The 23588-nt window shown below is 46.9% G+C and overlaps 2 protein-coding genes across 2 annotated transcripts; one reads left to right on the forward strand and one right to left on the reverse strand.

Moving 5' to 3' along the window:
• Window positions 1–1631: 1631 nt before the first annotated feature.
• Window positions 1632–14251, forward strand: CIBAR2 (CBY1 interacting BAR domain containing 2). Its single transcript, XM_063312828.1, has 9 exons — window positions 1632–2121; window positions 4040–4274; window positions 4856–4924; window positions 5568–5669; window positions 8992–8997; window positions 10774–10878; window positions 11943–12056; window positions 12601–12705; window positions 13983–14251. Exons 1-9 carry the CDS (start codon window positions 2102–2104, stop codon window positions 14109–14111), a joined length of 885 nt encoding a protein of 294 aa, XP_063168898.1. The 5' UTR covers window positions 1632–2101; the 3' UTR covers window positions 14112–14251.
• A 2498-nt stretch (window positions 14252–16749) lies between these two features.
• LOC134504116 (meckelin-like) lies at window positions 16750–23334 on the reverse strand. The gene is made up of 9 exons (XM_063313150.1): window positions 23170–23334; window positions 22116–22256; window positions 21535–21615; window positions 20383–20738; window positions 19713–19809; window positions 18335–18517; window positions 17626–17728; window positions 17350–17492; window positions 16750–16871 (listed from the first exon to the last, which is right to left on the reverse strand). Exons 1-9 carry the CDS (start codon window positions 23332–23334, stop codon window positions 16791–16793), a joined length of 1350 nt encoding a protein of 449 aa, XP_063169220.1. The 3' UTR covers window positions 16750–16790.
• Between the last annotated feature and the right edge of the window lie 254 nt (window positions 23335–23588).

The following is a 23588-nucleotide window of genomic DNA, read 5'->3' on the forward strand; positions in this document are numbered from 1 at the left end:
TAAGATGAGAGACTGGGAATTGCAGCGCATTCTCAGCTTGTAGGAAGAGGGTTCCAGCCAGAGGTTAGCATCCTTTCCAGGCCCTGGGCACAGCTGGATCTCTGAGACCAGGGTGGGTTCCCTCTCCTAAAATGGCACCCAAGGGATTAAAAAGGGGCAGGCTCCTTTGAGCTGAGCTGGACTGCTACTGACTACAAGCGCAGCTCACAAAAGCCTTTGAATAAAATGTCTTTGAATAAAATGTGTCCGTAAAGGATGCCACTGGCCACTCCAGAATTTTTGCACAGCTCTCCTCCTACAACTCCCTTTAAAGATCCATGCTTGACCCCTGGCTATTTTATAAACAGCCACGAACAGGCCAATTCTTCGCTGGAGGAATAATACTGCATGGGGGAGGAGGGAGCATACTTCCAGCTGCTGTTCCTGCCCACAATTTTTGCTATGCAAAAAAAAAAAAAAAATCACTGCACGAAAGCTCTCCGCCGCCCTCTTCTGGCCCCAGAGTTGCTGGAGTTGAGCGGATTTGGTTCTGATTCTTTGTAAGATAATGCTCTGATGTTCCCAAGGACAGGGGTGTCTGGGGGTGGGGAGGGGGGTGTTGTTGAAAAAGCCAAGACAGTGGCCAGATCAGACTAGGGAACCAGTGTGATGTAGGTCAGTCCTACGTCCATTGTAAAGCTATAGGAACAGAATCTTGCAAGTCTGAATGGGCTCCCCCTCCCTCCCTCCCTCCATCTTCCTGTGGACAAGGGAGGGGCTTGTCCGAGACATTTTCTCACGTTACTTTCCTGGCCTGGGCTCAAGCCCGTTATCTCACCATTGTCTTCGTGGAGGCTCTTCCTCTTGTCTCTCAAGGCCATTCCCTCTTCCCTCTACATCGCCGTGCAATCAACGTAAAAAAGGGATGGGCTTTGAGTGCATGGCAGTGGCTTGACTTTTTTGACCCCGCTCCCTAGAGACATCCCCTGCCCCAGTTCAGGGCTTCCTTGACACCAGCCCAGATGAGGAGAAAGGAGTCTTCATGCACTCCAGTGCTGATTATTAAATAATGACTTGCACTCATGAAGCCAAGCTCAAGAATCAAAGCTCACAAAGATTTCATTTCTTTTTTTTTGGTCGCCCTCAAAAAGTGATTGCCAATTTCCCCAATGGCAGTGGAGGAGCCAAGGAACACTAAATACAAATCCCAGAACAGCGGCCCCCAAACTCAGCTTCACCCATTTTGCAGCCTCGCTCCACCTGCCTTGGCGTTTCTGCCAAGAAAACTCCCTGGACGTGTCTGTGAAGCCACCAGGCATTCAACTCAACTTTGCGACAGGTGTGCAGCTCATAGACAGCCATGCAGAACTTTGGGAGCCCATTTTAATGGCCTGAAAAAGCCTCTCCTTGGGATGGCTGACAACAATGGAGGCATCGGGTGATCCTTTGAGGGAAGATCTTCTAGCATGGAGCATAAACCTCATTTCATTTCAGTTGGTGGGGCGGGGGGAGAGAGATTGGATTCTCAAAATAGGAAGAAGGTGAGTGGATGCTCTTTCTGTACTTTGGGCCAAACATGAGCTTCAACCACAGGAGCTACTGTAGACCTCCTGTCTTGTAAACTCAATCTCTCCCCCACACCCATTATTTTCCATTGTTGCTTTTAACCTTCCCACTGCCAGTTTTTATCATAAACTGTTTTGCTTCCTTGAAACATTATGCCTTTTAAAACAACTAATTGCTCGACAGGGGCAGTCATCTAGAGCAAAACCCCGTTCCAGAAAAGGGAACTAAGATGGAACTCATACTAGTCATCATTAGTGACAGACAAACTAAAGCAGAACCAAAACAAACAATGGGGCTGATCTCCAGGAGGTTGGTCCACATTGTACATTGGCTTAAACAAATGTTCAGTCAAGCTCAGCTTCAGAAATCATCTGCCTCCAAGAGACTGTGATCCTTGGAAACCAAGGCCACTCCTTTTCCCCCAGGGAGATCTTTGTTGGTGGGGTTACCATACCAACCAGGCCAGGAGCAGCACTGGCAAAGACTTGGGCGCAGCTCTCCCTTCACCGTGTCACTGCTGCAAATACTGTGAAGGCCAGTTCGTTCCCGTGTAGACATGAATGTCATCCTTTTCAGGTAAGATGGGGAGTTTACTTTAATTAGAAAGATTCCCTCTTGCAAACTGGATCAAGCATTGCTGTTGGAGATGCAGAATTTTCTGTTCAGGTAGGAGACTGAAGCTCTGGTGGAAGTCTGTCTGTGGTGCCTTTGCTACTCAAAAAAGCAGCATCAGTGGAGACAGTATGAGATTAAGATTTGCCCCGAGGAGCTAACAATTTAATTTCTGTCCTGGGAATAATCGCAAGGAGAGAAGAACAGGCATGAAACAAACAAGATTAGTGTTGAGTGCATGACTGGGGGGGCTGGAGGTTCAGAGGAAAAGGTGTGAGTTGAGAAGAAAATGTTGGGAATTTAATTGACCCATGGGGGGGGGGACTTGCGTAGGTGTGCACAAGGGCATGAGAAAATATACATGTCAGGAGTTAGCTACAAAGGTCAAAGCTCTCTCTTCCTGACACATCTGATACACCAAGTTCACTATTTGGAAATTCTGCAGCTGCTAAAAACCATTTCCGTCCATAACAAAACATCCACCTGGTCAATTGAATCCAGATGTCATACAGCAGCTCTCAACCCCAAGTCCCTCTGTCTTCCTGGCTCCTCAAGAGGACAGCAGAAAAGCCACATCTGAAGGAAAGCATCCATGGAAGATCTGCAGGGAGGAGGAGGAGGGATTTCACTCTCATCTACTTCTGGATCAATGATTCTCAAAAGGTGGCCCACAGACATCTAGTGGTCCACAGAGGTCCACCAGGTGGTCTGTCACAATCTTCCTACCTTCATGGTCGGTGTCCAATTTCTACTGCAGCAGCCCCACCTCCCTGCTTTCACAGACAATTGACTAGTCCATTTGCCATGTCAGCCTCCATTTCAAGTGACAAATATATACTTAATGTTGGATTATATTTAGGTATAAAATTTAGCTTTAAAAGGCAGGAGAGGAAAGCATACACAAATAATCATAGCTTCTTCTGCTGAAAAATGTGAACTTCCATTCTCTGAAAGACAAAAACATACCAAAGATTTGTTTGACTAATCAGGTGGTCCCCACATTTTCTGAACATTTATTCAGAGGTCCACAACTGGAAAAAGCTTGAGAAACACAGCTCTGCACAGGGGTTGCATATCTCCCCCTGTAACTTTGGCAAGCAGACTGGCCAAGGAAAATCTCAACACGATGCTTTTCCGTAGCATGGAGAAGCAATGATGAGCAGAGCATGGGAAGAAACTCAGCAACGAACCACCATTTTTAGAAGATCTGAGGATTTACCAATGTCTTGAAGCAATGCTTAATCTACAGAAAAGAGACAGCACATCCAGCTTTTTTTTTTTCTTTTGTGAAGGTAGTGGATCTGCCCTTAGCTATTGTTTTCAGAATATAAGCATATGTTGAGTGAGAGGGAATGTGGGTGCATGTGAATTTCATCTTCCCCCTATAATTCAGTGGGTGCAAGGTTCAATAAAGACAACACCAATCAAAGACTTCTGATGGAGACTAGGACAAGAGCATCCACAGAAGAGCTGCTGATAATCATAACAGAGAGGCTGTCAAGTGTTGGAGAAGACATCATCATCATTATGAAAAAGTCGGAATGTGATCGTCTCCTCTGCCCTGGGAGCAAGGAAGGAGTTTCTGAAAATATTGCAAGTTCAGGATATATTCTCCCTTACCTCAAAAACAACTCCGTCCTAGTAAACTTAAAGATAAATGAGATCCTGAAAGCATTTAGTTGTTGAAATGTTAACGTTATGACACTTTTCCCCTTTTAATAAAGTAGTTATTTGCCTCAGTGAGAATCTTGCTGTTGGGGTATAATCAGTTGTCAGAAGTTGGACAGGTAGTGAGGGCTGTTGTTTTCTTTTTTTAAGAAATTACTTCCTGTTCCTGAGAAACCTAGGTTAAAAAAAATTACTTCCTGTTCCCCTATTCCAGAGACACCCAAGTGAAGATAATGGAGAATACAATTGCCAACGCAGAGGAATACTTTGGCAAATTCTGCAGTCTGATGGCTGCTTATACCTGTAAGACTGCCAAGCTCCGGGACAAGTCAGATGTTTTGGTGAAACAGCTCATGGACTACGGAAACACGGAAAATCCTGAGCTGCGAACAAGTGTGAAGAACTTTGCTGAGGAACTAGCCAGAGTGCAGGACTACAGGCAAGCAGAGGTGAATGTGGTGGTTGAAATCCAAAGTGTTCATGTGCATCACACGCAGAAGCATTAAGTCTCAGCCAGTAAAGGAACATTTGTTCCCACAAAAATGGAAGGAAAGATTACGGACTAACATGACGTGGGACTGAGGGGTGCTGTTTTATTTTAGGAGATGATGAAACTCTTTCTCTGATTTCGGCCAGTAGGCTGTTCCTCCAAGGATACTCCCTGTTCCCTGTTTCCAGCAATGAGTAGACAGATATTGGCTGGAAGATTACAATGGCTAGCAGCTGGCATACGCAGGTCTTTTTTATGCCAGGCGGGTCAATGTAGATAAGAGAATTCTGCTAATCCCCGGGCGGTTGGCAAACCTACCTTCCCTTCCCAGCATGCTCCAGACCATTCTGAGCACAACTTCCAAAGTTCCCAGCCAGTTCTTGCCGTGACACATCTGGAGTGCAGCTCGTAAGTGGCAGGCTGCAGTGCAGATGGGTAGCAAGCCAACTGCAGACCCACTTCTTTCGAGGGACATTGGTCAGGATTGTCTGCTGGCACAAAGCGGCATTTGAACAGCGGCCAACGTGATTTCTCATTTAGGTGGAGAGGCTGGAAAAGAAGGTCATTGAGCCCCTCAAGGTGTATGGAGTGCTTATCAAGCAAGCCAGGGTAAGCAAGTCCTGTCTTTTTTTAGCAGCCCTGCACCAAGCTTGCAACAGCATGACCATGACCCAACAGAGAGGTGAGACTTTGGGAATCCCCCACAATGATGAAAGGCCAGAGTTTCAACCTCCTACCCATGGGGTCTTAGCGGCTTGCGGCTGTGCAGCGCCGGAGAAAACCCAGGCAGGTCCATGCAGCGCTGCATTGAAAATAGCTCCTTATTTTCTCAATTCCCTACAAAGCAGGTGGGCAACTTTTGGGGCGCGCCAAGCTGAAGGGCCACAATGGTTGGTATAAAGATGCAAAGTGGGCATGGCTGCAGCATCGTTTCCCACCTTCTTCTCCATTGTCCCTTTAATGGGTGAAAGCAGTTAGTCGGTTTCCTATATGAACTTTTCATTGACTTTTGCCCCACACCCCAAACCACCCTTCTCTTATCACACCACACCATGGTCTTAATCACTTTTCTTGAACAAACCACAGCTGCCTCAATTCAGACAACCCAGCGAACTACAGTAAAAAGCCTGAGTTTACCAACCAGGTTTGCCCAACACTTTAATCTGCAAAGAAGCCACTCAGATAGATTAGGCTGCACAAAACGGTTTCCGCTCTTTGGGCCAAAACAGATTTTCTCCCTTGCATTCCACAGGCTGAGCTTAAGAAGTTCAAAAGCGCCCGGAAGAATGAAATAAAGCAGTTAGAGAGGCTGGAGAAGATCCGACAGAAGCCACCCTCCGACCAGCATATGATTGTATCCTTCGCTGAACGTAATTGGGCCAACTTCTCCTTTGGTTTCTGCAAATGTTCCCCAGCCTCCCCAGTACCCCACCACCCCTGAGTCCAGACTTTCCCAACCACAACCAGTGCGGGAAGCCCAACTTACGGTTTTTGCCAGGGGAGGCTTGTGTTACCAAAATGATTCCTTCCGAAAGCTGTCCACAAAGCGACAGAAACTATTGGAAACAGATGTGTTCAGGGGAAATGTTCCTCAAATGAGGAATGCCAATAGACGGTTAATTTCTCTAGATCGCTACCAGCAGGCCCGAGAAGCAGAGTAAAAGCCACAGAAGCATGGTTTAATACCCAGAGGTGCCAAACCCCACTTACAGATGGGCAAGCTGTCAGTTTTAGTTTCTTGTTTTTGCACATGTTATCAAGCATAGACCTTTTCAATTCTTCATTGAGTATAACTGGCCAACTTTCATAAACTCCACACCAATAATGGTGTGTGCACCTTGGTTGACCTTCTACAAACGTATGCATTTTTGCTTGCAGTGTTGCCCAGTGACTCAAATTTTGCCCATAATTTCCCCTACGGTAATGCTTTCGTGCAGCATTTTCAAAATATATGCCTTTTTTACTCCCTTTCCTTATACTGATACACATTATATTGCAATATATTACGCTGAACTCAGCAGCTATACTTTGGAGAACTCTGAATCTGCACGTTAACTAGGTTTTTCATTTGCCTGCTAATTTGAAAATGCAGAATTAAATACATTTGCATCCAGATGCAAATTAAATCATTTCCCCCCATGTTTTTGTATCACAGAACTACAAAGCTGAAACAAGATATAAAAACATATGCCACAGAATCATAGTTAAGCCAGATGCTTTTTGCTATTCTAGATTTTAGCCATGGAATATAAGTATTATGCTAAGACATGGAAGCCTCTGCATATGTGCAGAAGGCCCAGGGAATGGCTTTTAAGCAAAATAATAATAATAATAATAATACATTTTTTCATCCCTCCCAAATACTAGCTGCTTTAGTAATATATAATTCCAAGCACAGTTTTGCAAAGCCAGTCAAGTGCTGCTCCTTCACCTTCAAAGGGATAAAAATCTTAGATTTTCCTGCAAATTCCTCAGGCCCTGCAATTGTCATCCAAAGAGCTTCTCAGCATCCACACCTTTAACATGCCAGCGAGAAATGGCAGTTATCTTCTTTCATAAAGTCTTAAACCCAAGAGGGAAATAAGATATTGCTGGCGAAATAGACCACAGGATAATCCTGAGAGATTAAAAAAAAAAGGGTTTTCTTCTTTTTCACTTTCCTTCCTGCAGATATTTTAAGCAGGATCTTTAAGAACCAAATACCTGTAGCAACACCCCCACCCGCCAATGAAAGGAAGCAGCTCTGAAAAGCAGATTGTCTGGAAAGATCCTCCAGGGTTGGCAGAGCAAGTCAACCTGCTTGTAACCCAACTCAGTTGCAGAGCGAGTAGCTGTAAGTGCCCATTTGGTGTTAGTGGTGAAGATGCTGGATTAGAAACCAGGAGACAGTGAATTCTGGTCCTCCTCTGGGCAGGGAAGCTGGATGGGAGACTTCAGACCAGTCCCTCACTCTCAGCCCAACCCACCTCAACAACTCAACACCTGGTTGCTGTGGGGAAAGTAGGAGGAGGGAGTATTATGTACATTGCCTTGAGTTCTGCAAAATAAAGGTGGGATATAAATTAAATAATAAAACAGGGGAAAGGGAGAAAGCCACCTGGAGATTGCTAGAGTGGGGAGGGAGACAGATGGCAGCATGGCCATCCTTCTTGGATTGCACTCTGAAAAGCTGCAATCCTCAGTTAAGAAGGAAAGAAGCCAACACCCGTTAAACTGACATGTCCTCTTTTCCTAGGGCCAATATATCAGCTCAGCGTGGGAGACCAGATCAGGAAATGGGCTCAATGGGAAGACTAGAACCTTTATTGAGATAGGCTATAGCAGTGTGTTTTCCAGTCTTGGCAGCTTTAAGATGGATGGACCTCAACTCCCAGAATTCCCCATGCTGGCTGGGAAATTCTGGGAGTTGAAGTCCACCCATCTTAAAGTTGCTGAAGCTGGGAAACACTGGGCTTTAGGGGGATCTTGCAAGTCTGTCCATGTCCTCCCTTCCTTCCCTCTTATATCCCAGGGAGACAAGGGAAGACAACCCCAAGTCTCTTCCTGTCTCCTTTCCCTGGGCTTAAGGAATGCTTCTTCTGCACTGTTGTCCTCATGTCTTCTGGATGCCTTCTCCGTGGTCATACCCTCAGGGGCAGGGAAAAGAGCCCATTTCCGTCCCATTCTCACAGATCCTGGAATCCATAGATTCCAGTTTGTCAGCTATATCTCTTTTAGTCCCTCCCTCAGCAGGGCAACAGCTCAGCTTGGTCTTCAGGGTCAAAATCTGGGACCCTGTAATCCATAATTCTAAAGGACCATCCAGAGAGCATCCAGGATTTCTGGATTGTCATAGAAGGCTGGGACCAAGGGCTCTGACCCTGCTTGCTCTAGGCTTCACTTCTGATTCCCATGTTTTGATAAGGAGACAGCCAGATGGACACACAAATACACGCAGTTACTGTCTCCGTTTCCTCTCTTGAAAATGCTGTTATGCTTTCCTGCCACAAAACAGTGCTTTCCCACCCTCCTCACCCCAAGGGATGCACAGAGTCAACCAGAGCATCTCTGAGACTGTTTTCAGGGTCTAAAATGTCCCAGCTGTGCTCCAACCCTTACACTGTCATTGAACGGATAACCTGCCCACCTTTTACTCGTTCTTCTGCCTCCCCCACCCCAGAAATACATCCTTCTGCTGTTTCTCCACCCAAGCTTACTTTTTGCCTCAACCCATAAGAGAAACAGGCAAACCTTTCTCAGCTGATGCTGAGGGCTCTGTGAGTGATTCGTGGACGTGGCTGCCCCCTTGTGTTGAAGTTACACCATGGCCACAGCACTCCGCAAGTCCTCTTCACTTGATAAGTGTTATCAGTTTTATTTTAGAGGGACCAGACACCAGTCGAAAGAGCTTATTAAGGGCAGCATTTCCTAAAAAGTGGTACCCAGACTACCAGACTCTTTGTCCTCCTTGCTGTCCCCAAAGGTTAGTGTGATGAGCTACCTGAAAGAACCAGCACATTGCAAAGCATGATTTATTATTTTGTTCTAGAGAAACACAGTATTTGAGCAATGGCTTGGTCCAGCCTTGTAAGACTGACCCCATCACACCCAGAACTGCTACCATGCAAAAAATCTTCAGCACTCAAATTATTCTTGCTGTTTCCTATTTGGTGTTTTGCCTTGACTACAACCTTCAGTCACAGGTAAGGGCCTTCTTTCCCTGTAGGCTAAAAAGCCTACCATGGGCCCAATAATATTGTCAAAATAAAGACAGAGATGAGAATCCTCGGACACGACAGCCGTTCCCCAGAATACACATCTACTGGATACAGTGTTCAACTAGAGTACATTCACAAAAGAAGTTCAGAGATTTCTTTTTGAAAATACTTTTCCAATAGGGATAAGTACCCAAAGACCCCCCCCCCCAAATCAGGCAGATGCTGTCACTCTTCCCTAACTTTATGCTGCTTCTAGATGGGTGGATTTATAATGCCTATAATCTCCAGACAGAATGTCTAGAGCAGTATTTCTCAACCTCAGCTACTTTAAGATGTGTGGACTTCAACTCCCAGAATTCTATGCTGGCTGGGGAATTCTGGGAGTTGAGGTCCACACATCTTAAAGTTGCTGAGGTTGAGAAACACTGTTCTAGAGGGGTACCAGGCTAGAGAAGGCTTGGCCAAAAGACCTCAAGATACCAAGTCACAGATCCAAATCAGTCAATGAAAAGCATTTGCCTTTCTTTCAGGCATGTAAGGAGTAAAAGCATTTCTCCAAAGTAATTCAGCTTTGCTCTTACACTATATGTCTTGTACACATTTTCTCCAGATTTTGCATTAGGGTCCAGGAAAACTGTCTTATACTTTCTATCCTGCACATAAGTTCACGAGCAAAAGAGGAGATACAGGCTGAGTTCACACACTCCCAATCCATAAAGCGGGCACAGTCATGAATACAGTCACAGCTGTTTGCAAAGCTTAATTTGTCATTTTGTGTTCTATGTGACACAGACCATGGCTTCTCTAGTGAACAGTCACATCAAACTGTAGTTTACCATAGTGTGGTAATCCAGCTAGAGAGAGAGAATATGTGTTAGTTTGGGGCTAAAGTGATATTTGATCCTGATCTCTCTTAAGCTTCTATTTCAATATTTATATATAATATAGATATATAGATATACTGTGGGGACGCGGTGGCGCTGCGGGTTAAACCGCTGAGCTGCTGAGCTTGCCGATCGGAAGGTCGGCGGTTCGAATCCGCGTGACGGGGTGAGCTCCCGTTGCTAGTCCCAGCTCCTGCCAACCTAGCCGTTCGAAAACATGCAAATGTGAGTAGATTAATAGGCACTGCTTTGGCGGGCAGGTAACGGCGTTCCGTGTAGTCATGCCGGCCGCATGACCACGGAAGTGTCTTCAGACAAACGCCGGCTCTTTGGCTTTGAAACGGAGATGAGTACCGCCCCCTAGAGTCGGACACGACTGGACTTAATGTCAAGGGAAACCTTTACCTTTACCTTATAGATATACTGTATATAGGATTAAATTGCCCCAGTTATGCTAAGGGTTAGAAATATGTACTGTATTCACTAGACAGCAGTCCAAAACACTGATGGGGCAACTCTCACCAATATTCTCAGAATAGGCTAGAATCATTGCAAACGATGCAGTCCTCTGGAAACCATGCCAAAGAAACTGCTTCCTTATATTATATGGTGATCAAAAGGCAGCTCTTTATGAAGCCCTCACAAGGCCTGGCAGCTGGATGTCCTTGGCCGGAAGATCAAACTGTTGACCAGTCACCAAAGACAGACAGGTCCAAGCCTTGGTGATGCTTCCTTGCAGCCATTTGTGTTCCCCCCCATCTTGTTCAGCACCTCTGTGATGGGGGAAGCGGTGCTGATGTGATGCTCCCCCCCATAAATACCTCCTGGGTTCAGCGCAACCATTTCATCAATCCACGTTCCACCCCTCTTTGGCCAGGTTGAGTCTCAAGCACACAAAGCATCTGTGGACGCAAGCCGGACCACTCAACAGCTCAAAGAGACCGTAGATGCGTTTCAGGAGCAGAAGCTAAAAGACATCCAGGTAATCTTCTTAGGAGCTGCTGCAAAAGCTTTTAAGGCTCCACTTACTTGTGCGGTTGCTGGAGACTGAGCTCCCAAACTCTTCCAAATTAAAACATGTTAAGATGGGATTGTGCAGTACATTATGAACATGCACCATATAAATACAGAGAGCAACAAAGAGTTTTTTTTAAAAAGAAGATCCTCTTAGCTGTATCTCAAAATTGCAACCTTCATCAAGCAAACAGACTAACCCTGTTCACTGTACATTACCATCATCATCATCATTTTGTTAAGAGCGGCCAACTCCAAAATTACTCTGGGCAGCTTACAAAATATCAAACATTCCCTTTGATTCTCTTCTGGAAAGGGTTAGAATGGAACATCATATAATGAAACAGAAAAGCATGATAGACTGTTCTGTGAAATCTCACACGCAAAAACTGAGTAAAAACCCATAATGCGATAATTAATCTGAATGTATTGGCCTAATCGTAAATATGGCAGCACTCAATTATTACCTGACTTCTTAATGCAGCTGGAAAAAAATGAATTAAAAAATGCAGTGTTCAGCCTCGATTCTTTTCACCAGCAGAAAGTTAGTGTGGCTGCTAAAGGAAACTAGGTCTTGCCAATTTACAACTTACAAATCGAAAAGGAAACAGGAACATTTGAAATGAAATATGCATTTTTTTTCTGTATTGGATTATTGTAGCAATCTTGCAAGTATATATATAGAGAGATACAGAAACTTTATATATTTCTGCAATTTGTTTTCTCCATTTTCAGCCTTTCTGAAGCTGTTATTTTGACCTCAGGATTACAACAGCATTCAGCTAGAACAAATGCGTCTTCCATTATAGAGCAGCAGTTGCTTTGAATTTTCAATTCTCTATCAAGCCCATCACTCTCAAAACTTTAGAAGGAAAAGTGCACTTCCAAAATGACTTATTCAGACCAGTTCTAGGGAAGTTGAGAAAATGGATGCCTTCAAATATGCCAACAATTATTTACAAATAAATTGTTAGCGGGATTAAGATGACGAAAAAGAGTCACATTCGGTTGCTCTGTTTCTTTTCCTTACAGAAAATCTTCTTAGATTTCACCACCATCGAGATGGTTTTCCATGCAAAAGCCCTGGAGGTTTATTCCCAAGCATTCCAAACTCTGGAAAGCTACAATGCGGAGAAAGATCTCGAGGTACAATAGGTGGGAAAACGCAGAGACGTGTTCATTTGTGGGCCTTGGTGTCATTTCTGCAACAGCAGAAAGGTGCCTGCTACGCTTCCATTGCCAATATTTGCACAGAGGGAAGCTGAACGTCCTGGTTTACATCGCTGTTGCTTGGGCTTTTTCAAAATAGTATGTGGCGCCTCTCTAAGGAGGTCAAGAGGGTGTACAAAGGCAGACCCCCCCCATTTTATCTTCAGAAGAACCTATGAGAAGGCTTGAGCACCCAACCCAAAGTCATCCAGCTGCTTCTTCAAATGGCCCAAGTTCAAACATCTAATCAATACGGCCAAAATATCAACCATTACTTGGTGTTTTTTACCTTGTATGAACTCCCCAACACATAGATGTTTTTAAAAACAAGAAAGCAATCCCACCCAAAAGTATTATTCTCTTACATACCTTACATTACTATAGATTCTGGGAAGAGCAGGTGAACAGGAGGGTCCTAAGATGGGGCTGACCCCTCCAACAGGTAAGGAGGGCTCTAAAAATGAGATTCTTGCCTTGGTAGGATTTCAGAGCAAAAATACAGCTGGCTTCCGGAAGGTTCTCCGACTCCAGTCTAACCATGGCCACCAACCCAATCTCCAGCCTTCCGTGGTCCACAGGAGCGCAGGTAAGGAAGGGGAAAAATGGCAAAAACTTGACGGATGAGGAAGGACGTATGGGGGGGATTCCCCAGGAGAGGAGGAAGGATGCATTTTGCCATTCCAGGGACAATATAGCAAAAGAAGAGAGGTTCAAGGTGGCCAATTACTGCTAGGTGCAGCCTATGCAAGCTGCCCTGTTCTGAGGGCCACAAGAAAGAAACCGAGTGGGTAGGAGCAAGTGATAGATGAAGAGGAGTAAACTGTCATCCCAAAGGGCAAGGAACAAGAGGCTGAGCCAGGAAACAAACCATCTTCAACAGTCCTAGGTCTCACCAACCAAGAAGTGCAATCCAAAAAAATTAGCAGAGCAGCACTTACAGACGGCCGCTTGGAGCTGTTTTCAGTCTCTACCCAGCACCAGCTGCTGCTCATCAAAGGCTAACTGGCAAGCAGGCCTCCTCAGGAGCCAACCCTTGCTCCCACGTAGACCCAGAGGAGCCTTTCCTTGCAGCCCAGCCCCCTGAAACTAGCAATTAAGATTTCAGGCCAGAGGAGGATCCCCTTTCCTTGCTGCATTCAGAGGGTACAGATGACCTGACTTCCTTTGTGCATTTCTTTGTGACTCCCCACATTTCTGTCAGATCCTCAGGGGAGCCATTCTGAAGGCCCTTCTTCCTTGGTGGGCTTTTTCCAGATGTGGGGCATGGGGGAAAAGAGGGCGGTTTCACAGCAGTGGAAAGTGGGGCCCCACTGGAAAGCCCCCCTGGCCCACAAGTTGCGCCACCTCCAGCAACCACCAGAACTTCAAATGCCCACCGAGGCAACCCCCAACGGGTCCTCAGGGGCCAAAGAGTGAGGCAGAAAAACAGGCCCCTTTTTCACAGGAGGAAAGGCCCGCAAAATGGCAGGGTTCTCATTTCAGCTCAGCCTTTGACCGCAGGCACAGGCTTTTGATTTCTGGGCGAGCAAGTAGGCGTGCAGCTTAGGTTACAAAACCAAGTTGTGGGTGGGGGAAAAGGGCCCCTGTCCAAGACCCAGGATGGTGGCTTCAAGTCCAGGAGACAAGTATTGCAGGTCAAGTGGGCACCCCAACCTAGCAGAGATTTCTGTCCTTCTGGAGCGATGGAGAGATGCCCAAAGCAGCTGTTGACCAACATGGGATGCCCATAATGAGATGTGTTTCGGGGTGGCAGTAAGGAAGGATGTCTCCCATCGGGTCAAAACACTGCCTTGATGCTGATGGTTACAGCAGTCCTGGCTTGTGCTCAAATAGGCAACCGTGGTTCTCTTTGTCCACCTCTAGAGCGTCCCCACCACACTCCAGAAGCTGACATTAGTGGAGACTGAGGAAGGATCTGAAGCAGACCAGACCCAAGAGTTCAGCACCACTCAGCACTCCCAGATCTGGCAGGTAGCCAGCAGGGCCCCCTGACTAAGTTCTCCATTCACGAATTTAGACATTGACGGTTCCCCAGCTCAACTTTCTCTGCGCTTTGGTTTTTCCTCCAGATCAGCACCATCTCTCTGTTCTGCGCTCTCGAACCTGGCGTCAAAATAAAACCTTTGTTTTCAGGGCCTCCTTTTATTTTCATGTGCGAGGTGAATGCGGCAGCCACACTTTCAAAAGCTGCTTTTCTCTGAAGAGGACTAGAAACCTGGATGGTTGCAACCCTTGCAATGCAACGACTGCAGACCCTCCTAGTTGTATGTGGACAGAAGTCCAACTCATCTGCTCAATATCTGCCTTTACTGCATCAGTGTCCAGGCGACACCAAGTCAGGAGTGATCACGCCCAAAACCACTGGGCCTGCTTCAATCACGCCTTTGTCCAATTTTTGCCTTTGAGGACCGGCAGGGCATGCAACTGAGACATTTCTCCCTTAACCGTTTTAAACCACGCTCAGTTATGAGCAGGGATGTGCCACCTGTTCATCAGCCCTCTCCCTCACCAACCCATCGCATCCGTGCAAAGTGCAACTTCCAAAGTGGTGACAATGGATGGGTTTGTGCAATGCAGCAGGCTGCGGCCTGGCCTCCACTCTGTGGGGCAACGGCACCGGGTCCAGGGCACCCCAAACCACCACTGGGGGCCATCCCTTCAGTTCTCACGGCAAAGGAAAGTAGGAAACTGACATTTCTCTTTCTGCTTTTCAGTATTTTTATTTTTTCACCAGAACAGAAACCAGCAATGGGAGAATCGGGGTCAGCAACACTACGTGCTGAGGCTAAAAGCCACCCCCTCTGAATTATTTAACTGGCTTAGTTGGTTGAGGAGGTCATTCCCACAACACGCTAGCTGCCTACCGCCTGCTGTGGCCAGACTGGGATGTCCCGCAAACTGGCCCATAAGTTCCCACAGTCCCAATGGAAATTCAGATGAAGCATACCTGCTACTTTAAAAAAAAAAAAGCCCTGAAGTCTTAAATGCCCTTTTTAGCATGAGGACTAGGCTGCTCCCAAGAGACACACCCCACTTGCTTATTTGATTTGTATCTTTCATTCAGGAGCAAAAGACGGTGTGCCCCTCCTCCCATTTTCCCCCACAGCAACAACCCTGTGAGGTAGGCTGGGCTGGAACAAGTGCCTGGTCCCAAGCCACCCAGGGAGCTTCTTACAATACAATACTTTATTGGCCAGATATGATCAAACATACAAGGAATTTGACTTCAGTGGAAGAGCACTCAACATGAAGGGGCCCAGAACCTGGATCTCCCCAAGGCCAGTCCAACACCGTAACCACCTCATCACACCTGGCCATCTCATATGGCCATGAAGTGACAATGTTTCTGCAATGCTCCTTTTTCACATTCTCAACTTGGAAAAGGCTGTCTTAATTCTGCTTGCTCGGGGGCTCAGCTTCTGCCCCCTGGAACCACCCTTAAACCACAGGGAGGGGGTCATCCCTGAGGGAACGGCTCTTACCGTCGTGCAACAAAGGTCTTTCCGGCTCCCGAGGAAGCCAAAAGGGAGATGAGGCATCTTTAGCAAAGGCTGCTCTGCACAACGCTGGGCAATGCCACCGTGCCAAGCCGCCTCACCACCGCAGGCTGCCGCTACTTAAAATCAGAGCCTTGCAGAAGGCTTTAGCTCAGTTTCAGCTCTTGAGAAACCTCCAGGGTCTGGGAGTTGCCCAGGGGTGCAACCACATTCATATAGGGTATTTAATCTTGCCTTTTCCGCAAGGACATCTGGGTAGCTTATATACCCACGGATCAGCTGAGAATTTTAGCTGCCAAAATACACCCCCCAAATTTGGGCTTGGCTTCTCCACAAGTGTGTAAGGCAGTGTTTCTCAACCTCAGCAACTTCAAGCGGTGTGGACTTCAGCTCCCAGAATTCCCCAGCCAGCCGTGCATGGCAGGCTGGGGAATTCTGGGAGCTGAAGTCCACACCGCTTGAAGTTGCTGAGGTTGAGCAACACTGATAGAAGGTAATACTTATTTAAAGTACCCCTATTTCCCATATATAGTTGTGGAGAAGCCTTTGAATTTTTAAGCAAAAGACCATGAAAAACGCTACCTGCAGATAAGCCAATTGCAAAAATAAAAACATATGACCATTTCGAGGGTCAGCTTATCTGCAGGTAGCACATCTTTCAGGGCATTTTGCTTAAAAATTCAAGGGTCAGCTTATCCATGAATATACAGTATACGGTAATATACACGGGGGTGCCATTCACATCTTAGCCTCCCAACAGTGTTGACCAGGATGAAAGATAACAACAGCCCCGTGAGGAGCCGAATTTGCGTGCTGGTCTCCCAAGCTAAATCACCGGAAAGAAGAAACGTGGTGGATGAATCCCTCCCCAGGACAACTGGACACACGTAGGGGGGGTAATTCTACTGGGAAGGGGCTGAGCCCGCACAGGGAAGCACTCGGCCATCCAACTTAAAGCAGAACCATGATGTCTTCGTGGCTCCCTGGGAAAGATACTCTGCCCATCCTCACTGTTTCACGTGCCCTGAGTGAGAATCCCGAAAATGAGAAGAGGCCTCTTTGAAGACATTTTCCTTCCCCAAATGATGAAACTTCAGAGGCCGAGAAGTCTGGGGGGTTTTCTGAACACGTCCGCAGGCTGGCCAGCAGGATCCCTCTCCCCAAGCGCTCGCTGTCAGATCAGGAACTGCTTTTCCACCAAAGTCTTCTCTGCCAGGTTTCGCCTTCCGAGTGTGTTGCGCACCATTTGCACAAGCTGAAACACAGACACACCTCAGTTAGTCCTTGGTGCAGCAGCAGAGTCTGCGGTGCTTGGCCCAAAATGGCCAGAGAAAAGCAAATGAGGTCTCCGCTACAGCCATCTTGGCAGACCTCTGGCCGTGTTCACCGTGTGCCACTGCCAAGCTGGTGTTGGTAGCTTTGTAGCAGCAGGCATGGCTGGCTGAGATGCCTCCTGATTGCACCTAAAATCATCCCACAGCCTCCTCAATACACATATTACATTTAGGGCCAAATTGCCAGATTCAATCTCACATCTCATTGATGCCCCGAATGCCCCCAGGAGTAGTGTTGCCACTCACGCATGGTGTGGCAGCCCAGCTTCCAATGAATTAAAAAAACAAACAACTGGGGGGCAAAACCTTATTTTCTTTTCGCTACATCGTGCGCAGTTTTAAGAAAACGAAGGAAAGTGCCGTTTTTCTACTACTTCCTTTCTATCTAGCCTCTTCTACCTTCTGCACGGCAAAGGTAACAACTGTTGACAGCACAAAATTCTGTGACCCGAAATCCACAGCACAGAACAGCAGGGTTTCAAAGAGAAGCAGCAGTAGCTCATGGCCGTAGAAGAGCGTCCGGCTGAATAACGGACCATCATCTAAAGGAAAAAGATACCGGAGAACGCTGTGCAGGATGATTTTGAACGTTCACCCCTCACCTCTATCGGCAGCCTGCCTGGTGAGGACCAGCCCTTCAAGGTAAATTCCCATAGGAAGGAGCGTGGCGTGTACCGTTATAGAGGACTGAGAGGTCTCCCGGCTCCTGAAACTCCATGTCCATGATCCTCTCCAAGAAAAACTTATCCTTCACTACATAGTCCATATCTGTATGCCTCTAAAAGATGTGGGCAGAATTAGAAGTTGTTAGAGAAAGGACAGGGGGATTAAAAAGGGAAAGATCTTGAGATGAGCACATCTTGTTCAGAATACACATAATAATAGTTGATATATTATGGCTGGTCACACAGTCAGCCAGAAGTATTAATGTTAATATTATTAATATTATTATTCCATTCTTCCTCCCAAAGGAGCTTAAATAAGTTTTGGAATGGAGTGGAGTGGAGTGGAATGGAGTGGAATCAAATGGAATGGGTTGGGTTGGGTTGGGTTAGGTTCTTTGGGAGCGAGCGGCCATACCAAATTGGATAAATTGAATTCATCTAATAAATGAATTCTAATAAATTAAAAAGTAATACCATTTGGATGAAAAGAGAATAATAATAGAGCAAAATTCCAGCTGACTGCAACAGGGCAGATCACACGACGTCTCAGATGCGCCTCAGAGTCCCGTCGACCACCTTTGGCATCTGTTCGCTTGGCCCCAACATTCCCCTCGAACCATATTTAGAGCTCTTTTCTGGCTGCTCAACTCCAGAGAGCGGCAGAGCAAAACGGTCACTCCCCCTGAAAGGAGCTTAGCCAAGCGTGGCTGGAGACTCACGTGTTCCAAGAAGGAGACCAGGAAACGGTTCAGCGCATGGTAGCCTTTCAGCCTCTGTTCGTGAAGATCGGGACGACTGTGGGGTCCTCTCTGAAGCTGCAAGGAAAACATTTGTGGGCTTTCCAAGTTCAGACCTGCCCCCTGGTACGCACCAGTGACAAGGAGGGAACAAATGGGTTTATTCTACTCTGATCTTCCCTACGGCAGGAGAGATGTCAGCTCAATTTTCACCTGCCGTGCTTGAGAACCCATCTCCAGCCACGGAGGGAGTTTTCAATTAGAGAGTCAGGTAGGTGGGAGAAAACCGGAGGGCTGCACTCAGCCTCATGGCCACTGTTCCTGGAAGGAGCCGAACCTGGGAAGTTCAACCAAGGTTCACTTCTGATGAAGAAATAAAAAATAACATGGTTTTGTGGCACCCTAGAGCTAGATAGATTTATTGGAACATCTGTTTCTGTCAGCTGCAGCCCAGTGCCTCAAGGGGTCCTTTTAGTGCACAAACCCCCTGCCATAATAAATCCAATATTAAACGCTTCTACGTTTAGTCGGGAATTGCTATTTTTTTCTCTGCTCACCGTTGACAGAGAACGTGCGCAAGGCTTCTGCCACCCTGCTACGCTCTTTTGAGTGACCTCAAAATCTTTTTGCTGCTCTAGCTCACAACATCCCCACCATCGGAGGAGGATGAATTGAGGCTTTCCAGAGCTACAGGTAGTCCTCACCTAATGACCACAATTGGGACCAGAATTTTGGTTGCTAAGTGAATCTGACCCAATTTTACGACCTTTTTTGCGGCAGTCATTAAGCGAATCGCCACCAACATTAAGTGAAGCATATGATCATTAAGCAAATCACGTGGTTCCCCATTGATTTTGCTTGCCAAAAGCCAGCCGGGAAGGTCATAAATGAGGATCACATGACCATGGGACACTGCAACGGTCATAAATGCGAATCGGTTGCCAAGTGCCCCAACCGTGTTCACATGACCGTGGGGACGCCATGACGGTCACAAGTGTGAGGACCGATCATAAGTGTTTTTTTTCAGCACTGTCATAAGTCCAAGCCATCACTAAACAAATGGTTGTTAAGTGAGGACTACCTGTACATGTTTCATCAATTGCATCTACTGCGTCCCCTCGCAGATACCCAAGGAGAAAAACTTTAAGTTTCAAGACAGCTTTAATGCACTAAAAGGATGTTAGCTGGGAATTCTGGGAATCTCTGCCCCACCATCTCTGGAGGGTAGCAGATAAGGAAATTGCTCTTATTAGATGGGTCGAGTCTCATCTGCCAGGGAGGAGGGGTAAACCATTCCTGGGTATGCTTGCGCAGCATTTCTGAAAAGCCATCAAGAACAAAATATTGCAGGGTCCTGTACCTCCATCGATGAGAGGAGGACTCTGTCGTAGAACGTCCGAGTCCGGTCAGTGAGAAGCACCTCGAAAGTCTGCACCTCAGAGTAGGCCTCCAGGCCCCTGAGAGGACAAAGGTTGTCCTGGGGAGAACACCAGTGGGGAGGGGGAAAATTACAGTAGGAAAACCAAACACAGAACAGCAGGTTTTGGCGGCTACCCAGGACGCCCAGTTCAGTTACAGGTAGTCCTCACTTAACAACCATTTCTTTAGCGACAGTTTGGACTTACAATGGCGCTAAAACCAGACTTACAACTGGTCCCCGCATTTATGACCATTGCAGCATCCCACGGTCACGCGATTGCCATTTTCAACCTTCCCAGCTGGCTCCCGGCAAACAAAACCAATGGGGAACTGCATGGTTTGCTTAATGACCACATGGTTCACTTAACAGTCATGTGATTCACTTAATGACTGCCTCAAAAATGGTTGTAAAATTGGGTTGGATTTGCTTAACAACCACATCGCTTAGCAATCCAGTCCCAATTGTGGTCGTTAAGCAAGGACTACCTGTACTTTGAAAGAGCAAGATAAATTCATGGAGGTCAATCTTTTTGTTATGATGGCTCCGATGGCCAGAGAAAGCATGCTGAGGAGCCCAAATAGGAGTGCGAATAGGTTGCTATTCTCCTCGCAGGCTTCCATGGGGTTGGATGGAAAATGAATCCTTCCCATTGCCAGAAGGCCCAAAGAAGGAGCAAGGAGGGAAGAAGACATGTCTGCAACCTAAGGACCAAGCTGCAGGTAACCTCCAGCCACGCTCGCCTGAGGAGGAGAGAAGGACCAAAGACAATGGCCAGCCCTGCAAGGCATCGTTAGCAAGAGCAAGCCTCCAAGGCACTGACGAAGGACCAAAGACCAGAAGCAGGGTTACCTCCTCCTTCCTGAGGTAGGAGACCATGGTGTCCAAGCCCACATCAGCGTGTCCGTGGATGCTCCTCCCGTGAATGTAGAATCCGTAGCATCTGTGGGTCAGGAGGAACACCGACACCTGCAGGGAGTGCAAAGCGGCTCAGGGTCACGTGCCAGCGAGAAAAGGACACTTCCAAACGCATCTGGCTCATTTTGTTTAAGAATTAACCTGTTTCCCACCTGCCCGGGTTGGCTTGGAGGACCTTTTATAAAACCAGCATATGAAGCTATGTAAATCTTTAAAAAATGGCTCGAAGCAAAGCCTAAGACTTACATCAGAATCCCTCATGTAAGCAATTAAAAAGCGCCCCAAAATCAGCCGAAACTGGCCTAAAAAGTGAAAGCGGTTGTTGATGAACATTAGGTCACCTAAAAAGCACAAATGAAGACATTCTGAAGGGCAATTTAGCCCCACTCCGCATACATGGGGGTGGGGGCCCCCATTACGAAGTAACTTGCTCAGATGGAACTCCCTACGGCCTCATTATTACAGCATTATTAATAGTTGCACTCCGTTGCTCCTTCCTTTGGAAATCCAAAAGGAGATTGCAGCATCTTTGTCAGGGAAGGAACATTTCCGGCACTGAGATTGGTCCTTAAACGATGGGATGTGGTCAGGGAAAGTAGGCATCTCAAAAGGAAGGAACAGGTAAGAGAAGAACAAGAAAGACGACTCCAGAATCTAGTTTCCACATCAGACATTCTCAGCCTGGACCACGTCCAGATGTGTGCACTTCTGCTCCCAGGATTCTCAGCAATGGCCATGCTGACAGGGGAATTCTGGGAATCAAAGTCCACACATCTGGAATCGGCCCAGGTTGGGAAACACGTGGTCTGGCCTGGCGGGGTGACTTTGGTGCGTGGGTGTGACTCACATTGCTCAAGGAACAAAGGTCAATGAATTGATGAATCTTGTCCTCCACAAAGCGTTGATAGAACCCAACCGACACCAGCATCTGGAACAGAGCCAAAAATACTGGAGTAACTGCAACGCAAGTCAACCTCCCCCAGGAATTCAGAGATGCTTCTTGCAAAAATCCTCGCTGCCTTCTTCCAATCAGCTGGAACAAGTCAATGCATGTTGAGATGCCACTTTAGAATAATTTTTGCAGGAAGACAATGCTGCATGGAAAATGAACATGCCTCCAAAGGAATGCACAGACAGAATTTAGGTTAGCAGAGTGAGTCTCATTTTTTCCTCAACCCTTCCAACGCCCTTGAGTGCAACTAGGCCATCATCTATCACCGACCCTTCCTCATCGGTACTTATTTATTTTCCTTCTTTACAAATTTCTCAAGTTAGGGAAGACTTCTGGGGAGGAGACACATCGTTTTACGGAGTGCAATGGAGCGTTCCTTTCTCATGTTACCTCTTTTGCTTTTTTGCAACAGGATGATTCGGAAATATTCTATTTGCCCAACCTCAAAGAGAGAAGAAAGAAAGGGGAAAAATGACCTGCACGATGCCCACCACCAGCCAAACAGAAGCGGCAATCCCAAAACGAAGAATCGGGCTCCAGGGAGCATGGTAGGTATTTTGTTCTGGCTGGAGACTGACATTCAGGTCTCTTGATGCGAGGTTTTTCAGTCCCACCACCTGTTGATTGAAAGAAGCCGACGTTAATGCCCAGGTGGAGAGAGCTTCTCTTCAGCTTTGTCTCGCTGGGTGTCCCTGGCTAAGTGTTCTCCTTCTCAACTGCAGCATGAGATCAATAGTGCACAGCTACACAGTTTGTTGTGAAGCAGCTGGGCTAGGAAAGGAAATCAGGGTTCTAGTCCACCTCAGCCATGGAAGCCCCCGGGTGACCCTGGGCCTGTCATTCCCTTTCAGCCCACCCAAACTCCCAGGGTGGTTTTTGTTAGAGAAAAAAAATGGTCTTGAACTACACAGTTATAGATGTGCACCTAATAAAAATACTGCTCAGCATTTCCAAGTTTTACAAGGTCACTGAAAATGTTGCTGGGCATAGACTAGGCACAGTGCAGAGCTGCCGTGAAACAGTTTTGACTGCGCACTATGCTCAGCTTAAATTTGGTTCACTGAGTAAACCACAGTTGGGTTCACACCAGACATTAAGCTATCAAACATGATTGACAAATTACAAGACCTGGTTTAGGCAACATGCTGAGCCACCCGCCCCCCCAAATTAGGGGTAATGTGCAAACTAACCAACAATTGCTTGTATATACTATACATCACCACCAATGTCCCATTGGTGGTCACTATCTTAGGTGGCTTCCCAAGAGGATTGGACAAGGAGATGAAGAAGAAAATGTGCTGTTGGTCTGGTCCACCCAGGTTTCCTAAGAGGATGGAGAAGACCAGAACAGACCAGCAAGAACAGAAGCTGTCTGCCATCAACCTGAGATTCCAGGTTCCCGTTCCTGCCTCTCACTGAGCTGACTCTCGAGATCAGCAGACATTTGCAAGCCTACAGACTTTTTCTCAGGACTGCAGGTAGAAATCAGCAGAGCTCAGCAGCATTGGCCATCCTTTGTCTTGCACTGACCTCCAAAAACAACAACACAGCAAACAGCTGAAGTGAAGGATACACCTTCCTGTGTGTCTGGATTTCATTCCACTCGTTAGCAATCAGAAAAGTCCTCCAGGCACTCACTGACGAAGCTGCCCCTGGAGCTCCTGAAACAAGGTGGGGTAGAGAGGGGGGGCGCATGCAAGCAAACAGAAAGCAATTCACGGAAGTCCTGGAGATCCATGGCTATTAGCCTTGATGGCATGGGACCACCTCTGAAAGCCATCCACTGGGAGACTGGTGGGCTTCCTTGGGCAGTTGGCTGGCCACTGGGAGAACAGACTGCTGGGCTCGACGGGCCAGGGGCCTGATCCAGCAGGGCACGCCTGATGTCCTCAAGTTCTGAACCAGAGGCCCTGACAGCCCTTGTAGTTGCCCAAAGCAGTAACCAATAA

This window comes from Candoia aspera, chromosome 11, assembly GCF_035149785.1.
Source record: "Candoia aspera isolate rCanAsp1 chromosome 11, rCanAsp1.hap2, whole genome shotgun sequence".
In the NCBI taxonomy this organism is placed as follows: Eukaryota; Metazoa; Chordata; class Lepidosauria; order Squamata; family Boidae; genus Candoia; species Candoia aspera.

Bases quoted from the DNA above. Each gene is read 5' to 3' on its own strand.
- LOC134504116 (XM_063313150.1), bottom strand. From the start codon at position 23,334: ATGCGCCCCCCCTCTCTACCCCACCTTGTTTCAGGAGCTCCAGGGGCA. The intron at 21,616-22,115 runs GTCATTTTTCCC...GCTCTGTTCCAG, and splicing joins TGGTGGTGGGCATCGTGCAG to ATGCTGGTGTCGGTTGGGTT. The intron at 17,729-18,334 runs GTGAGTCTCCAG...CACATCTTTTAG, and splicing joins TGGTCTCCTTCTTGGAACAC to AGGCATACAGATATGGACTA.
- CIBAR2 (XM_063312828.1), top strand. From the start codon at position 2,102: ATGAATGTCATCCTTTTCAG. The intron at 4,925-5,567 runs GTAAGCAAGTCC...TGCATTCCACAG, and splicing joins TGCTTATCAAGCAAGCCAGG to GCTGAGCTTAAGAAGTTCAA. The intron at 12,057-12,600 runs GTACAATAGGTG...TTGCCTTGGTAG, and splicing joins ATGCGGAGAAAGATCTCGAG to GATTTCAGAGCAAAAATACA.